Source organism: Heptranchias perlo, chromosome 5, assembly GCF_035084215.1.
Source record: "Heptranchias perlo isolate sHepPer1 chromosome 5, sHepPer1.hap1, whole genome shotgun sequence".
NCBI classification, from domain to species: domain Eukaryota; kingdom Metazoa; phylum Chordata; class Chondrichthyes; order Hexanchiformes; family Hexanchidae; genus Heptranchias; species Heptranchias perlo.
This window is the reverse complement of record NC_090329.1, coordinates 14,054,629-14,069,742: the sequence shown is the minus strand read 5'-3', so window position 1 is coordinate 14,069,742 and position 15,114 is coordinate 14,054,629. Positions and strand designations below refer to the sequence as shown.

Genomic DNA, 15,114 nt, shown 5'->3' with positions numbered 1-15,114 from the left:
TCTCTTAATTCAATCTTTCTTTAACTCTCTTTATTTCTCTTTCTCTACCTGTTTTGACATTGAATTCACCCCTCTACCTTACACTCGGGATACACTGGACACAGCAAAGGCTATGGGCCCCGACAACATCCCGGCTGTAGTGCTGAAGACTTGTGCTCCAGAACTAGCTGCGCCTCTAGCCAAACTCTCAATCATCAGCAAAATGATGGAAGGTGTCATCGACAGTGCTATCAAGCAGCACTTACTCACCAATAACCTGCTCACCGATGCTCAGTTTGGGTTCTGCACGACCACTCGGCTCCAGACCTCATTACAGCCTTGGTCCAAACATGGACAAAAGAGCTGAATTCCAGAGGTGAGGTGAGAGTGACTGCCCTTGACATCAAGGCAGCATTTGACCGAGTGTGGCACCATGGAGCCCTCGTAAAATTGAAGTCAATGGGAATCAGGGGGAAAACTCTCCATTGGCTGGAGTCATACCTAGTACAAAGGAAGATAGTAGTGGTTGTTAGAGGCCAATCATTTCAGCCCCAGGACATTGCTGCAGGAGTTCCTCAGGTCAGTGTTCTAGGCCCAACCATCCTCAACTGCTTCATCAATGACCTTCCCTCCATCATAAGGTCAGAAGTGGGGATGTTTACTGATGATTGCACAGTGTTCAGCTCCATTCGCAACCCTTCAGATAATGAAGCAGTCCGTGCCCACATGCAGCAAGACCTGGACAATATCCAGGCTTGGGCTCATAAGTGGCAAGTAACATTCGCGCCAGGCAAGTGCCAGGCAATGACCATCTCCAACAAGAGAGAGTCTAACCATCTCCCCTTGACATTCAACGGCATTATCATCTCCGAATCCCCCACCAACAACATCCTGGGGGTCACCATTGACAAGAAACCTAACTGGACCAGCCACATAAATACTGTGGCTACAAGAGCAGTCAGAGGTTGGGTAATCTGCCATGAGTGGCTCACCTCCTGACTCCAAAAAGCCTTTCCACCATCTACAAGGCACAAGTCAGGAGTGTGATGGAATACTCTCCACTTGCCTGGATGAGTGCAACTCCAACAACACTCAAGAAGCTCGACAACATCCAGGACAAAGCAGCCCGGTGATTGGCACCCCATCCAGCATCCTAAACATTCACTCCCTCCACCATCAGCGCACCGTGGCTGCAGTGTGAACCATCCACAGGATGCACTGCAGCAACTTGGCAAGGCTTCTTCGACAGCACCTCCCAAACCCGCGACCTCTACCACCTAGAAGGACAAGGGCAGCAGGCACCACCACCTGCACGTTCCACTCCAAGTCACACCCCATCCTGACTTCGAAATATATCGCCGTTCCTTCATCGTCGCTGGGTCAAAATCCTGGAACTCCCTTCCTAACAGCACTGTGGGAGAACCTTCACCACACGGACTGCAGCGGTTCAAGAAGGCGGCTCACCACCACCTTCTCGAGGGCAATTAGGGATGGGCAATAAATGCTGGCCTCGCCAGCGACGCCCACATCCCATGAATGAATATAAAAAAAAATGTAAAGAACACTTCCTTCTCAGTCCTTGCGCTGTTAATTTCACAATCCTTCAATCTGATTGGTTAAGGAGATGCACAGTTGCTTGCCTTGTTCACTCAGGTCCCAGATGCCCTGTTTCCCTCGCTGCGACGTTGTCAGTTCACACTCTCAGCAACTTGCCGCACAAAAAATTTACAAAACCTAAACGTGCATGGGCAAGTCTAAATAAGGGCAGACTCCATTCGATGCCCTGCTCCAGGAAAATCTGCGCTCTGGTATTCTCAAAGTGGAACCATGCCCAATTCCTAACAGTGACGTCCCTCACCAAGGGGAGTAAAATGGTGCCCAACGGGATGCAAAAAGGATTGTGTTTTTATTGCCAGGTGTCAGTTAATGTGCTGCAAAACACAAATGTAGATAAAATAGTTTCAACAATATTCTTTGTTGGCCACTTTTTTTGTGGTGCAGGGAATAGGAATCCCTGAGCCCCATTAAAGAACTGAGCTTTGTCGGTAATGGTTCATAAAGTTATTTATAACCAGATTTAGCCTCTTTTACTGACTGTCTCGTGTGCAATAAAACTGCAATTTGTTAACACCTTGTAGATCTATAATGCAGGATAGGTTCTCAATGCTCCAGCACTAAAATTGAGAAATTTGACTATTAAAGAATAACATCCGACTTGCAATTAGGATTTTTATTCTCACCACAGGCTGAACCAGAAATGGATTGGCTGAAGAGCAGTCCCATGTGAGACCTTCATTGTTTCCCACCAATTGACATAAGCAGCTAGGGAGCTCGACAGCAGCATCAACTTACTCATCATTTAATATAGGTTTTATTACTTTTCAATAAAAAAAATCCATGCATTGGGTTATTCCCCACTGAAGTCACAAAGCACAGGCTTATGCAAAATCAGTGTGAAAGTTTCCAAAGTAGCATCGACAGTAAGTTACAATGGCGTGTCAGGACATGTGGAACTGGAATTCCTGTCAGCCCTTATTCTATGTTAAAATATTGACTGCAGTTTAGGGGATATAGGGCATTGAGCCTTGTGTTATATTACTTTAACCTTAAAGCATTATAACGTACTGCTACAACAACAACAATTTTCATTTATATAGCGCCCTTAACGTAGTAAAATCTTTCCAAGGCGCTTCACAGCAGCATTATCAAACAAAATGTGACACCGAGCCACATAAGGAGATATTAGGACAGCTTGGTCGAAGAGGTAGGTTTTAAGGAGCTTCTTAAAGGAGGAGAGAGAGGTTGCGAGACAGAGAGGTTCAGGGAGGTAATTCCAGAGCTTAGGGCCTAGGCAGCTGAAGGCACGGCCGTCAATGGTGGACCAATGAAAATCGGGGATTTCTAATTACTTCTAGGCACCAGTATATTGGTACATAATCCTCAATATGGCCCAGAATTTTCTGGAGACTTGCTCCATTCGAATGGCGCATCTACAGCTTTGAGTTTGTTTTACACCAAAGAAGTCCCAGGAAATTATGGCATAAGTTACGTTATTATTCACACCGTGCACCATTCCACAATACCCTCGGCAAAACCGTGCAAAATTGATTATCATAGCTTCGCCCACCGCCCCCCCCCCCAATTAAATAAATGGTGATTGTGAATTTCCTGGACTTACACCAGTTTTTTTTGCTGCAACTTAGACTGAAAAATGAGCCATGAACTTTGGAATTCCCATAAGTGCAGGGTGCCATTGGTGCCACCCACGTGGCTATGAGGGTGCTGTCTGAAAGCCCCATCAACTACCATCAACAGGAAAGGATTTCATTTCCTGAATGTCCAGATAGTGTGTGATGCTCGTCACCTCATTCTGCATGTCAACACATTCCATCCAAGGAGTAGCCATGATGTGTTTATTGTCAGGCAATCCAAGATAACTGCACTGCACTGTGACGGGAAGGCTAAAGGCTTCTTATCGATATTTGAGGACAAAGGCTGAAATCAGATTCAATAACACCTTAGGCTCGTAGAGGAACAGACCATGGGAAATCTCAAGTCCTGTTTCCATTGCCTGGACAGCTCAGGGGTGGTCCTGCAAGGGTTTCTAGAATTGTAGTGGCTTGTTGCAGCCTCCATAATTTGTCCATTACCAAATGGATGGAGCTTTCAAAGGGGAAGGGGAAGAAGGGTGGTGGAGACCAACCCAGTGCTCGGGACATAGATACACAGGAGAGAGGAGGTAGACCCGAATACCTCATTCCCAGCAACATGTGCCCTCAGACAGGAGATCATCACCAACTTCTTCCAATAAAGAGGGGGCCCTCCATCTGCATGACACAATATACCCTTGCCTTGATTAAACAACCATTCTGGAATTCTGGAATACCTCTAATTTCCTTTTTTGGGAGAGGATAATGACATGAATCACTATTAAAGATAGATAACAGGAGGTTTTTGTGGCGAAACAATACACAAACACACCAGATTGCCAGGTATGTACATATTTGCTACCATCTTGTACATTCATTATGCCCTACTATTAATTATCACTGTGACTACCCTTGTACCTAAAATTCTTTACAATCATGACCCTAACATCTTACTCCTACATGGTGCTACCACAGTGTCAGGAGGTTGTGGGATTTGTAACTGAGACCATGCTGATGGAGTCCTTGGTGACTGAGGTGGCACTCGTCTAAGTGAGGCGTGCTTACACTGTCATGTCATTTGCACATCCAATGCCTACTGAGCCCAGCACAGAAGCTCCCATTGTGCTGACATTGATGCAAATGAATTGTCCCTGCCGTGGGAAGCACTCCTTGCAGCCCAAGAATGCCGAGCGTTGGATCAGTTGAGCTAATGGGCTGCGTGACAGCAGTCCAAATCCTCCCAACTAAATCCCAAAAGTCCTGCGCTAGGATGCTTTTTAATGATGGAGTCATTGTGGCTACTCCAAAGTTCCTTCCTGACGCCTTGAGGCTTCATTGACCTCTTAGACTGCCACGGTCATCAGGGTGTTCCATGCATCATGCTATCCCTCCTGCATGGTGGTGCAGAACATATCCACCATCTGCAACACATGAGAGGAGACTGTCTCCACTGCCTGCTCCCAAATCATAGATCTTTTAAAGACTGGGCCCATGAGATCTTCATCCTTGGACTCCTCAGCCAAGGACAGTCATTTCTGCCTCATCCAGGGAGAGACAGCTGTTTCCTCATCATCCCCTCCCAGCTCCTCCTGCTTACTGGTGCTCTGTGAATCAACTGGTGATATATTCTCTTTCTCAGGACATCCCAAAGCACTTCACAGCCAAAAATGTACTTTTGAAGTGTAGTCAGTATTGTTCTGTGGGCAAACCCAGCAGCCAATTAATGCACAGCAAAATCCAGATGTAATTAATCGATTTTATGGATCATTTTAGTGTTTGTTTTAGAAGTCTGTACTTGTTGAGTACAAATTAGGTCATGTGATTGCACTATATTCATGAACCAACCTACAAAATAACTCACTTGTTCAATATTACATTTTGTTCTCACCCTTCGCCCAAAATACAGAGCTTCAAAGGAGCACTGTAATTTTGATATTGTAATTAGTCTTTTGTCAAAGCCTTTTGCCAGGATTTATAAAAACAGAGGGTTCTAGATTCCAGAGCATTTGGTATCCATAAACACAAATGTTATGTCTCTCTTCATTTATCTCACAGGCAATAGATAGTTTAAAACAGGCATGGTGTATTAGCCATAAAGTAAGCATTCTAATTGTTAACTGTGAGATGTCATTTTCATTTCATGCCATCCATGCCCTGTTTAATTTGTACAGATCAAATGTGCAATTTTAATGCTGATTTATTTTTTCTTGCAACTGATTATTAATTTTACTCAGAGAGTGGTTAGAATGTGGAACTCGCTACCATAAGGACTGGTTGAGGCGATTAGCATAGATGCTTTTAAGGGGAAGCTGGATAAACACATAGGGGAGAAAGGAATAGAAGGATATGCTGATAGGGTGAGATGAAGTAGGGTGGGAGGAGGCTTGGGTGGAGCATTAACACCAGCATGGACCAGTTGGGCCGAATGGCCTGTTTCTGTGCTGTAAAATTCCATGTAATTCTATGTAATTTGTCAAGTTTCACCTGAAGACAAAGGTTTTCACATCGTTCACCTGACGAAGGAGGTAGCCTCCGAAAGCTTGTGAATTTAAAATAAAATTGCTGGACTATAACTTGGTGTTGTAAAATTGTTTACAATTGAAGACAAAGGAGCAGACATTTGAATGGATGAAAAATGATGGGGAGCACACCACTCAAATTCCAGATGTGCATTCCAAGCAGGCAAAACTCTGAGCCAGATTCATGAGTGTATGGTGTAAAACATCCACTGTAAGGTAGTTTGCCAAGTGAACAATTTAATATGGAACTTCAATATTTATGCAACTCAATCTGCTTCTATTGTGTTGTGCATTGCCTGAAAACCTAGTGCAGCTAGTTTCCAAGTCCACTTTCACACTTGTTATACTGTTATGGTGTTTCTATTTCTGACACCTGAAGTCGATGCTCTATTGTTCTGTTCAGTTGGATGATTCTAGTTATCAGGATTCTGAGTTTGGGGTAATATTTCGCTATTGATTTCAGACCAGGAGGTGCAGAGTGAAAACTGCAGCCCACAAGACTCCTGTTATAGCGCCTGACTGGGAATTGAACTTTGAGCTTGCACATGAAGGGGAGATTTTTAATCTTTTGAGAGCATGGACAGGAGCTTTCACTTCCTTGAAACACTGGGCTGGAAACTGCTTTCAAATAATGGGCTCACGTTATTGGTGGCGGAATCGAAGAGCAACCTCCAGCGACCGCACATGTGCACTCAAACGCAAAAATACGTAACTTGCTCTTTCTGGTTCGCCGGCGATCTGACGGTTTCACCTTAAAGGGACATTACCGGTTGCAATCAATGGAATCAATGGACCAGCACCAACTTGCTCTCCTAACTAATATCGTTACAAAACAGGTACATTCAGTTTTTTAGTCTAAATTAAGTTTTAACAGCATGGTAAGTCTTAATGACTGCCAAACAACCTCTCTGGCACTAAAAATTAACTTTTAAAAATGTGAAGTTTTGTTACTCCTGATTTTAATCATTTTTGGACATTTAAAAAAAAATTTTAATTAAAAAATTATAAATGTTTTTTTGTACTTTTTCCTTCTGTCTCTTTTATCTGAGTCTTTTAATCATATCCTCTCTTTATTTCGCTTTCTCTATCTCATTTTATTGTACATTTACTAACCTTATCGGGCACTTCCTGGCTTTTAGTCTCCCCGGTTTGTCAATGAGTTTCACTTCCTGGTTCTCCCAGCGTGACTTGCTTCAAACTTATTGTTTGAGGGGCCTTATAGATCCTTTCACCACTTACACAGCCCGGGAAAGAACGCTGATGTTATTTGAACTCACAGTTCAAGAAAGTTGCGCCAAAAAGCATGCGGTAACTTAGTGGGTGAATTTAAATCTAATGAGTAAGCACTGCTAGTTTGCCATTCAGAGCAATTTACGGGCCAATAAAAAGACTCTGCAGCAAGCTTATGAAGTTTTTTAAACTTGACTTGACATCACACCGAAGTTAATGTTCACACAATATCAAGCCCAAGTGGTGTGAGAAGGCTCCCCCAAGGAGATCTCCCACTGTAGAGGCCGGGAGTTAGATCGGTCCCTGACTCCTGAGTTAGGCTGCCATTTTTGTGTTGATGTGCAGTGGAAACCAATGTACATTGACATGTAAGTGGCAACATAACTGTGCCCTAAGTTATGAGGAAAGGTTAATGAAGTTGGGTTTATTCTCTTTGGAAAATTTCAAAATGACCCAACTGAAGTTTATGTTTACAAGATCATGAATGGAACTGATTAAGTTGATCCAGGCAAACTCTAAGTACGGTGAAAGGTTTAAATATCAGGTGTTGCAAGAAGTTGGCATAAGAAGAAAAATCAAAATAGCACTAGAGTGATGGTATAAGTTAGCAGAAAAGCCATTGAATCAGACATAAATGGATTCAAGAGCGAAGAAGCTGTGTTTCTGCAAATGATTGAAGGATATGGTGAGAAGGCAGAAAGGTGGGATTGGGGTCAATCAATGAAGAACAGAGGTCTTTGAGCCGAATGGCCTTTTCCTGGCCCCCAACGATCTTTCTGTTCTTAAATTGCAGCAACTCTTTTTTGTTCCATTTGTAGGACTACGTGAAAATATACCCAAGAAAAAAATTAGTTTTCTCTTCATGTTTTTGTAATTATTTAATTTGTTTTTCTTCTATCTTGGCCAATATTTATCCCTCAACCGACATTCCCAAACAAATGATTATCTCATTGCTGCTAGTGGGACCTTGTTGTGCGCAAATTGACTGCTATGTTTCCTACAATACAACAGTGACTACACTTCAAAAGTACCTCACTGACTGTAAAGCGCTTTGGGACATCCTGACGTCGTGAAAGGTGCTATATAAATGCAGGTTCTTTCTTTCTTGTTTACAAGTTATTTAATCATCTGTTTTACTGACTGCCTCTCATTAAACCTACTGATTTTTCATTGATTAATTTTGAAAAAATGCTTCTTTTGACTTTTGGCAGTCAAGAGTTTGCCTTGTTATCGTGCAACTGTCTCAAGAACACAAGGTGGCACTGTTTAGCTAAATATTTAATGTTAGTAATGCAGTTGCTGTCTCCCAATTTACATTTTCCAACCAGTTCGGCTTTAATTTTCACAGATCAGACTTTTTTCTTTACCCTAGCCCATGTACCCCCCAAGTATATTACCCACATTTACTTGTCATAATGAAAAGTAACAAAATCACAAATGCTGTAAATCTAAAATAACAAGAGAAAATGTTGGAAATACACCAACCTCCTTAAAGAGAAAAAACAGGTTAACATAGGAACAGGAGTAGGCCATTCAGCCCCTCGAGTCTGTTCCGCCATTCAGTTAGATCATGGCTGATCTGTACCTCAACTCCATTTATCCATAATCGCTTGATGGCCTTACCCAACAAAAATCTATCAATTGTTTTAGACTTAGACTCTTGTTCAGAACAATTCCATTTCTGACAAAGGGTCTGCACCCAAAACGTTAACCTGTCCTTTCATACTCACTTGTCACAGCATGTGTACATCAGCATCTATACAAGGGTAAATGTTACGAGTGCACATGCCAGCAACGAGCTTTGCACATCAGGGGCGTACATCACGAATTGGTCACTCGGGAGCATGGATTCATAAAATTGTATCCAGCTGGAAATTTGATGGAGAACTGTGATAACAAAAGAGTGAATATGTTCCATCCTTATTCTGACATTCTAAAGCATGATTAATTGACGATAATTTTTTTAAAATGTAAAATTGATATGATACAAAGAAATTGTTAAATGACATACCTGGTTGGAACGTTGAAGTTCATTTCTTTGTTCAGTCTGTAAGCCACTTGCAGAGGAGTGGAACCTGCTACCTTGTAAACACCATTCTCAGGGGAGGCAGTGTCTAACCGAAACTGTGAAATTATATCAAGCACTGCAACAAATAAGTGTTTTAAAACTTACTAATAGTAGCGTGAATTTATAAATAATGGGAGGTCATTTCCAACGTCACCGCCTGGGCAGTCAATTGATGGAGCGGATCGAACGCCCATTGTACACCCCACCCGGTTTGCACAGGAACAGGAGTAGGCCATTCAGCCCCTCGAGCCTGTTCCGTCATTCAATTAGATCTGTATCTTAATTCCATCTACGTGCTTTAGTTCTAAAACCCTTAATACCCTTGCCTAAAAAAAATCTATCAATCTCAACTGACCCCCAGCCTCAACAGCTTTTTGGGGGAGAGAGTTCCAGATTTCCACTACCCTTTGTGTGAAGAAGTGCTTCCTGACATCACCCCTGAACGGCCTAGCTCTAATTTTAAGGTTATGTCCCTTTGTTCTGGACTCCCCCACCAGAGGAAATAGTTTCTCTCTATCTACCCTCTCAAACCCTTTAATCATCTTAAACATCTCAATTAGATCACCCCATGCTCGAGGGACTACAAGCCTAATCTATGCAACCTGTCCTCATAATTTAATCCTTTTAGCCCCGGTATCATTCTGGTGAATCTGTGCTGCACCCCCTTGACCTTTCCCTTCCATTGAAAACAATGGGATGAAGATCGGACGGGTTCTAATACGGACGAGTGATCCAGTCCACCAGGTGACCACCCAGGCGGCGAAGTTGAGAATTACCCCCATTATCCTCACATCAGTGATCTCATTTTCTTTTGCCAAGTTTCTAATTGTTTTTAGCGCTTTTATTATTGACTTTATGGTAGTAAGCAATAAATAAATGAAAATAAAAGAGCAGTTTTAATGATGAGAAATGAAGGTACAGGGAAATGAATGAAAAAAGACTTGCATTTATATAGCGCCTTTCACGACCTCAGGGTGCCCCAAAGCTCTTTACAGCCAATGAAGTACTTCTGAAGTGCAGTCACTGTTGTAGTATAGGAAATGCAGCAGCCAATTTGCGCACAGCAAGATCCCACAAACAGCAATGTGACAATGGCCAGTAATCTGTTTTTGAGTGATGTTGGTTGAGGGATAAATATTGGCCAGGATACTGGGGGGGAACACCCCTGCTCTTCTTCAAAAGAGTGCTATGGGATCTTTTACATCCACTTGAGAGGGTAGACAGGTCGTCGGTCTAAAGTCTCATCCAAAAGGTGGCATCTCCAACAGTGTAGTATCCCCTCAGCACTGCATTGAAATATCAGCCTAGATTATGTGCTCAAGTCTTTGGAGTGGGACTTGAATCTACAACCTTCTAACTCAGAGGGGAGACTGAGCCACAGCTAACACATAGAACAGGCTCATTAACACACAATTTAAAGTGGAGGACGGTCACGGGGACGGATACTTTGAATAAAAAGTACTTGTGCTAAAGTTTCTTTCACCATTAAGGCTATTCTGACAATGGACTAAGAAACTGCACTGTGAACAAATGGAATTTAGCTTTATTTTAAAATGCCTCAATTTTAAAATTCTCATCCTTGTTTTCAAAGCTCTCCATGGCCTCGCCCCTCCCTATCTCTGTAACCTCCTCCAGCCCTACAACCCTCCAAAATCGCTGCGCTCCTCCAATTCTGGCCTCTTGCACAGCCCCGATTTTCATCGCTCCACCACTGGCGGCCGTGCCTTCAGCTGTCTAGGTCCTAAGCTCTGGAATTCTCTCCCTAAACCTCTCCGCCTCTCTGACTCTCTCTCCTCCTTTAAGTCGCTCCTTAAAACCTACCTCTTTGACCAAGCTTTTGGTCACCTGTCCTAATATCTCCTTATATGGTTCGGTGTCAAATTTTGTTCGCTGATCGCTCCTGTGAAGCGCCTTGGGATGTTTTACTACATTAAAGGTGATATATAAATGTAAGTTGTTGTTTATTATAAATGAGACCTGTTTCCATAGCAATAAGGGATCTTTTAAAGAAATAAATATCTTTTACAGTGCCTATATACGTGACATAAACATGTCCTTGCAAATAGTAGAATACACAGTTTGTACTGACCTGGTAGATCATCTTGCTCGATATCAATCAGAGGACATAAACTACCCTCGGCAACCTCAGAGGTGGAACCCACTTTAAGTTCTAGAAGAAAAGAAGACAGTTAAGACCAGTACTTTCCCTTCTTTGTTTCGATAAAGTAAGCAAGTTAACAGAAAAGTGGGAGACCACTGTTTGTGTTCCTCGTATATTAAGCAATGAATAAATAGAAATAAAAGAGCAGTTTTAATGATGAGAAATAAAGGTTCAGTAACTGAAAATAAATGAAACAGAAAAAGAAAGTCTTGCATTTCTATAGCGCCTTTCATAACCTCAGGGTGCCCCAAAGCTCTTTACAGCCAAAGAAGTACTTCTGAAGTGCAGTCACTGTTGTAGTATAGGAAATGCCGCAGCCAATTTGCGCACAGCAAGATCCCACAAACAGCAATGTGACAATGGCCAGTATTCTGTTTTTTATTGATGTTGGTTGAGGGATAAATATTGGCCAGGACACCGAAGAGAACTCCCCTGCTTTTCTTCGAATTAGATCTTTTATGTCTACCTGACAGGGCAGATGTTTAACGTTGCATCCGAAAGAGAGCACCTCCGACAATGCAGCACTCCCCCTGAGAGTAGTGAGCTTCTGGAATGCGTTGCCAGCCAGTGTGGCGGGTGCTAACTCTCTGCCTTCAAGAGGGAGCTGGACTGATTCCTGACTGGGGCAGAGATTACATCATACAGAAGATAAATGTCTTTATAGGTAACACTTGCTCCATGTAATCTCCGAGACTGGTCGGAGAGGAATTTTCCAGAGTATTTTTTCCCTTATTGTCCCTGGGTTTTTTCTCTGTTTTTTTGCCTCTCCCAGGAGATTGCATGGCTGCAGGGGGAGGGGGGGCAGGACCAGAGGGAAGGAAGAAGTGTCTAGTCATGATGCTCCGGCCATCATGAGTGTGGGGCAGGCTTGATGGACTGGCTGGTCTTTTCCTGCCTGTCAATTTTGAATGTTCGTATGAAAACACTTTATCTGTAATTTTACTCATGGTAATGAAAAAAGGATTTTCAGATTATCTCAAAAGTTCATTAAACCAAAATGGCATCAGTAAGACTTTGTAATTGAAGCCTTGGTGAGGGTCAGAACACACTGCCCCCGGGTGCGTTCATTTAAAAGGTGAAAGTGATTGTGTCAACTATGTACCATATCCACCTTATATTTCACATTAAAACACGGTGCAGTTGTGTGCCATCCCAATGTTACATTTGACATATAAACAAGCCTAGAGTTTCTGCTAATTCTCATTGTAAAATAAGTAATCCTAAAAGAAAATTGAGAATCCTATGCGTATGATAGTCCAGTGGTTATGGTACTGCATTAGAAACCCAGAGGTTAGTTCATAATCCCACCATGTCAAGTTGTGAAATTGAACTCAATAAATCTGTTAATTTGAGGGCAAGCACCATAACATGTCCATGAAAGCTGCCAGATTATAGTAAAAACCCAACTGGTTCACTAATGCTCTTCAGGGTAGGTTGCCTCCCACCAGGTACCCATACCTGGTCGGATCTAGACGTGAGTCCAATCCCACACTGTGTGGTTAAGGCTGCATATAGTGACACCACTACTCCCGGCCAGAATGGAGATGATTGGGTAATTCCCCCGTCAATCACGCCTGGAGACCGCACTGCTGTAAGTGACTGGGATTGATTTTATGCACATAATTTGTATTATGTAACAATGCTCCACTCACTACATTTTGCTGGAGAAATAATCCTGCTTTTATCGGGTGATGTTGCTACAGTTTCGGTCATGTGCTCTGTTTATTGTAGTTCATACAGACTCTGTTTAAATAGACTCTGTAGACTGTTTGCTGTAGTGCTCTGTTTAAATAAACTCTGCTGAGTAAATAAACTTTGTTTGCTGTCAAAGAGACTGCTTGGTGTGAGTTCTGCCATAAATCCCGCCCAGCCTCCAACTCATTGGCTGACACAGGGGTGTCAATGGACACTCTGGGGGGGAAATTGGATCAGGGTCCTCTTCGGGCAGGGGTGGTGCGATGCACTAGTTCCCTACGCAGACAGGACACAAGTTTGGACCAACCCGAGGACATACCTGCAATCAGCCTTCCTTTTCCAGGCCTTGCACGTGGAATCAATGCAATTCGCACTTTCCATCACCAGAGGGAGCTCAATCTCTTAAAGGGAGGATGTTTCTTAGAAATCTCTTAAAGGTAGCTGGTACCTGTTAGTTGCTGAAAATAACAGTCTACTGTCTGCACGGAGTCTGAACGGAGATCAGACATTGCACACGTAAAACACAGATGCAGGTCCCATCCCTATGTTTACGCACTGATGAGTTATGTTAAAACATTGAATAAAGGTTGCGCACTACTAAATCCCACATCCTCCAATCTGCACGCCAGACCTCACCAATCTGCCGGTCTGAGTTTGTACCAGGCCTGCGAGAGTGCGTGCACCAAGGTTCTCTGCTGATGCACTAAAGACCTTGGGTGCAAGAGGCGGACAGAAGGAGGGACATCCTATATCCGCAGGGGGGAGGGGGCAAGAGGCCCTCCAGACATATACTCAAAAGGCAGTGTGAGGCAGCGGGGGATGAATTCAATGCCAGGCACACAGCATCATGAACATGGATGCAGTGCTGGAAGAAGTTCAATGCTTTGACACGAGTGGTCAAGGTGAGTGAGGTCAACCGTCAAGTGGCGTCTCCTACCAACTGCTCCACGCACTACAACCCCCATCACCCACATACCAATAAACTCTTGCCATCAGTACTCAACTCTTCCAATCAGATGCTTCCTCTCACCCTTACACATTACCACTGTTTCAAGCCGCCCACCCACAAATCACAGGCCACACACATTGGCAGCTATTCAACCATGACAGGCACATCACCCAGACACAGGTCCCGCTTTCTTGCAAGAGAAGGTGGCGCATATCAAGAGGCAGCAAGTGGCAGTGGCATTCAGCCCCTCGAGCCTGTTCCACCATTCAAAGAGATCATGGACCTGTGACCTAACTCCATATACCTGCCTTAGCCCCATATCCCTTAATACCCTTAGTTCACAGAAATCTATCAATCTCAGATTTAACTTTCACAACTGCCGTCTGCAGAAGAGCGTTCCAAACTTCTCTCACCCTTTGCGTGAAATAGCATTTCCTAACTTCACTCCTGCACGTCCTGGCTCTAAATGTTAGGCTATGTCCCCGCGTCCTAGCATTCAAGTCTAGGAGACCTCCAAAAACAGTTACAAATGTCTCCGCAGCCAGAAGCAATAATCCAGTCACTAACCGGTAAATCCTGCATGGTCCCTTTAAATAGCGCCGGTGGGGGGTCCTCCAGGCACTCTAAGACATGTTCAGATGGTCGGGGTTAAGACTGTGCGTTGAGTTGAGCTTTAAGTCCCAAAATGGTGTCTATCACTTTAAATCAGTGTTGCACGCTGATTGAAGCCATTTTCTCCCTACTTTACAAGATTCCAGCGTGCATTATCTGCGCCTGCGCTAACTCCTATACCAAGATGGCATTTGGCGCATGTCACGCTGGAAACATGCGTGCGCTTCCAAGAGGCCATCTTGGATGTCGGAGAGGCCGTGCAGCGCCGAAAGAACGTGCACTACACGGCCCAATTTAGCGCCCTCTGTGTGGTTAACTCTTAATGCCCCCAGGGCAACTAGGGATGTGTAATAAATACTGCCTAATGTGTCAGTGTCGCCCACACCCAAAGAACAAATTAAATAAAAAATGAAGGGCCAAGGTTTATAATGCAGGACACTGGCAAGACTGAATAGAGAAAAAGAGGAGGCAGGGTAAACCAGAAGGTAGTGATGGCAAGGTTGGGTTTTAAAAGCTCAAAGATTGCAGCTAGAAGGAAAAACTGAATGAGGTAAAGAGGTCCACTTTTCTGAGGTCCAGGGAAAGAATGATTTAAAGTATGAAGCTGGGTTATGAGTCTTGATCTCAACACAGTGAGGATGAAGGGAAGGAGCAGCATATAATGGAACTTTTGGAGCACTGAAAGAACAAGAGAGGAAAGTTTAAAGAGCACTGAGCCTAGTAGTAAAAGAGAGGGGAAAAAAGAAAGGCTT

General features: G+C 43.5%; 1 protein-coding gene across 1 annotated transcript in view; it reads right to left on the bottom strand.

Annotated features, from left to right (window-relative positions):
- Positions 1–14,600, bottom strand: part of LOC137321558 (collagen alpha-1(IX) chain-like) — a 30,804-nt gene extending 16,204 nt beyond the window's left edge. Inside the window, exons 1-3 of the mRNA XM_067983955.1 lie at positions 14,543–14,600; positions 11,035–11,115; positions 8,889–9,021 (exon numbers count right to left, since the gene is read on the bottom strand). Of these exons, the coding sequence (XP_067840056.1) occupies positions 8,889–9,021; positions 11,035–11,115; positions 14,543–14,600 (272 nt within the window). The remainder of the gene's footprint in view (positions 1–8,888; positions 9,022–11,034; positions 11,116–14,542) is intronic.
- Positions 14,601–15,114: the final 514 nt, after the last annotated feature.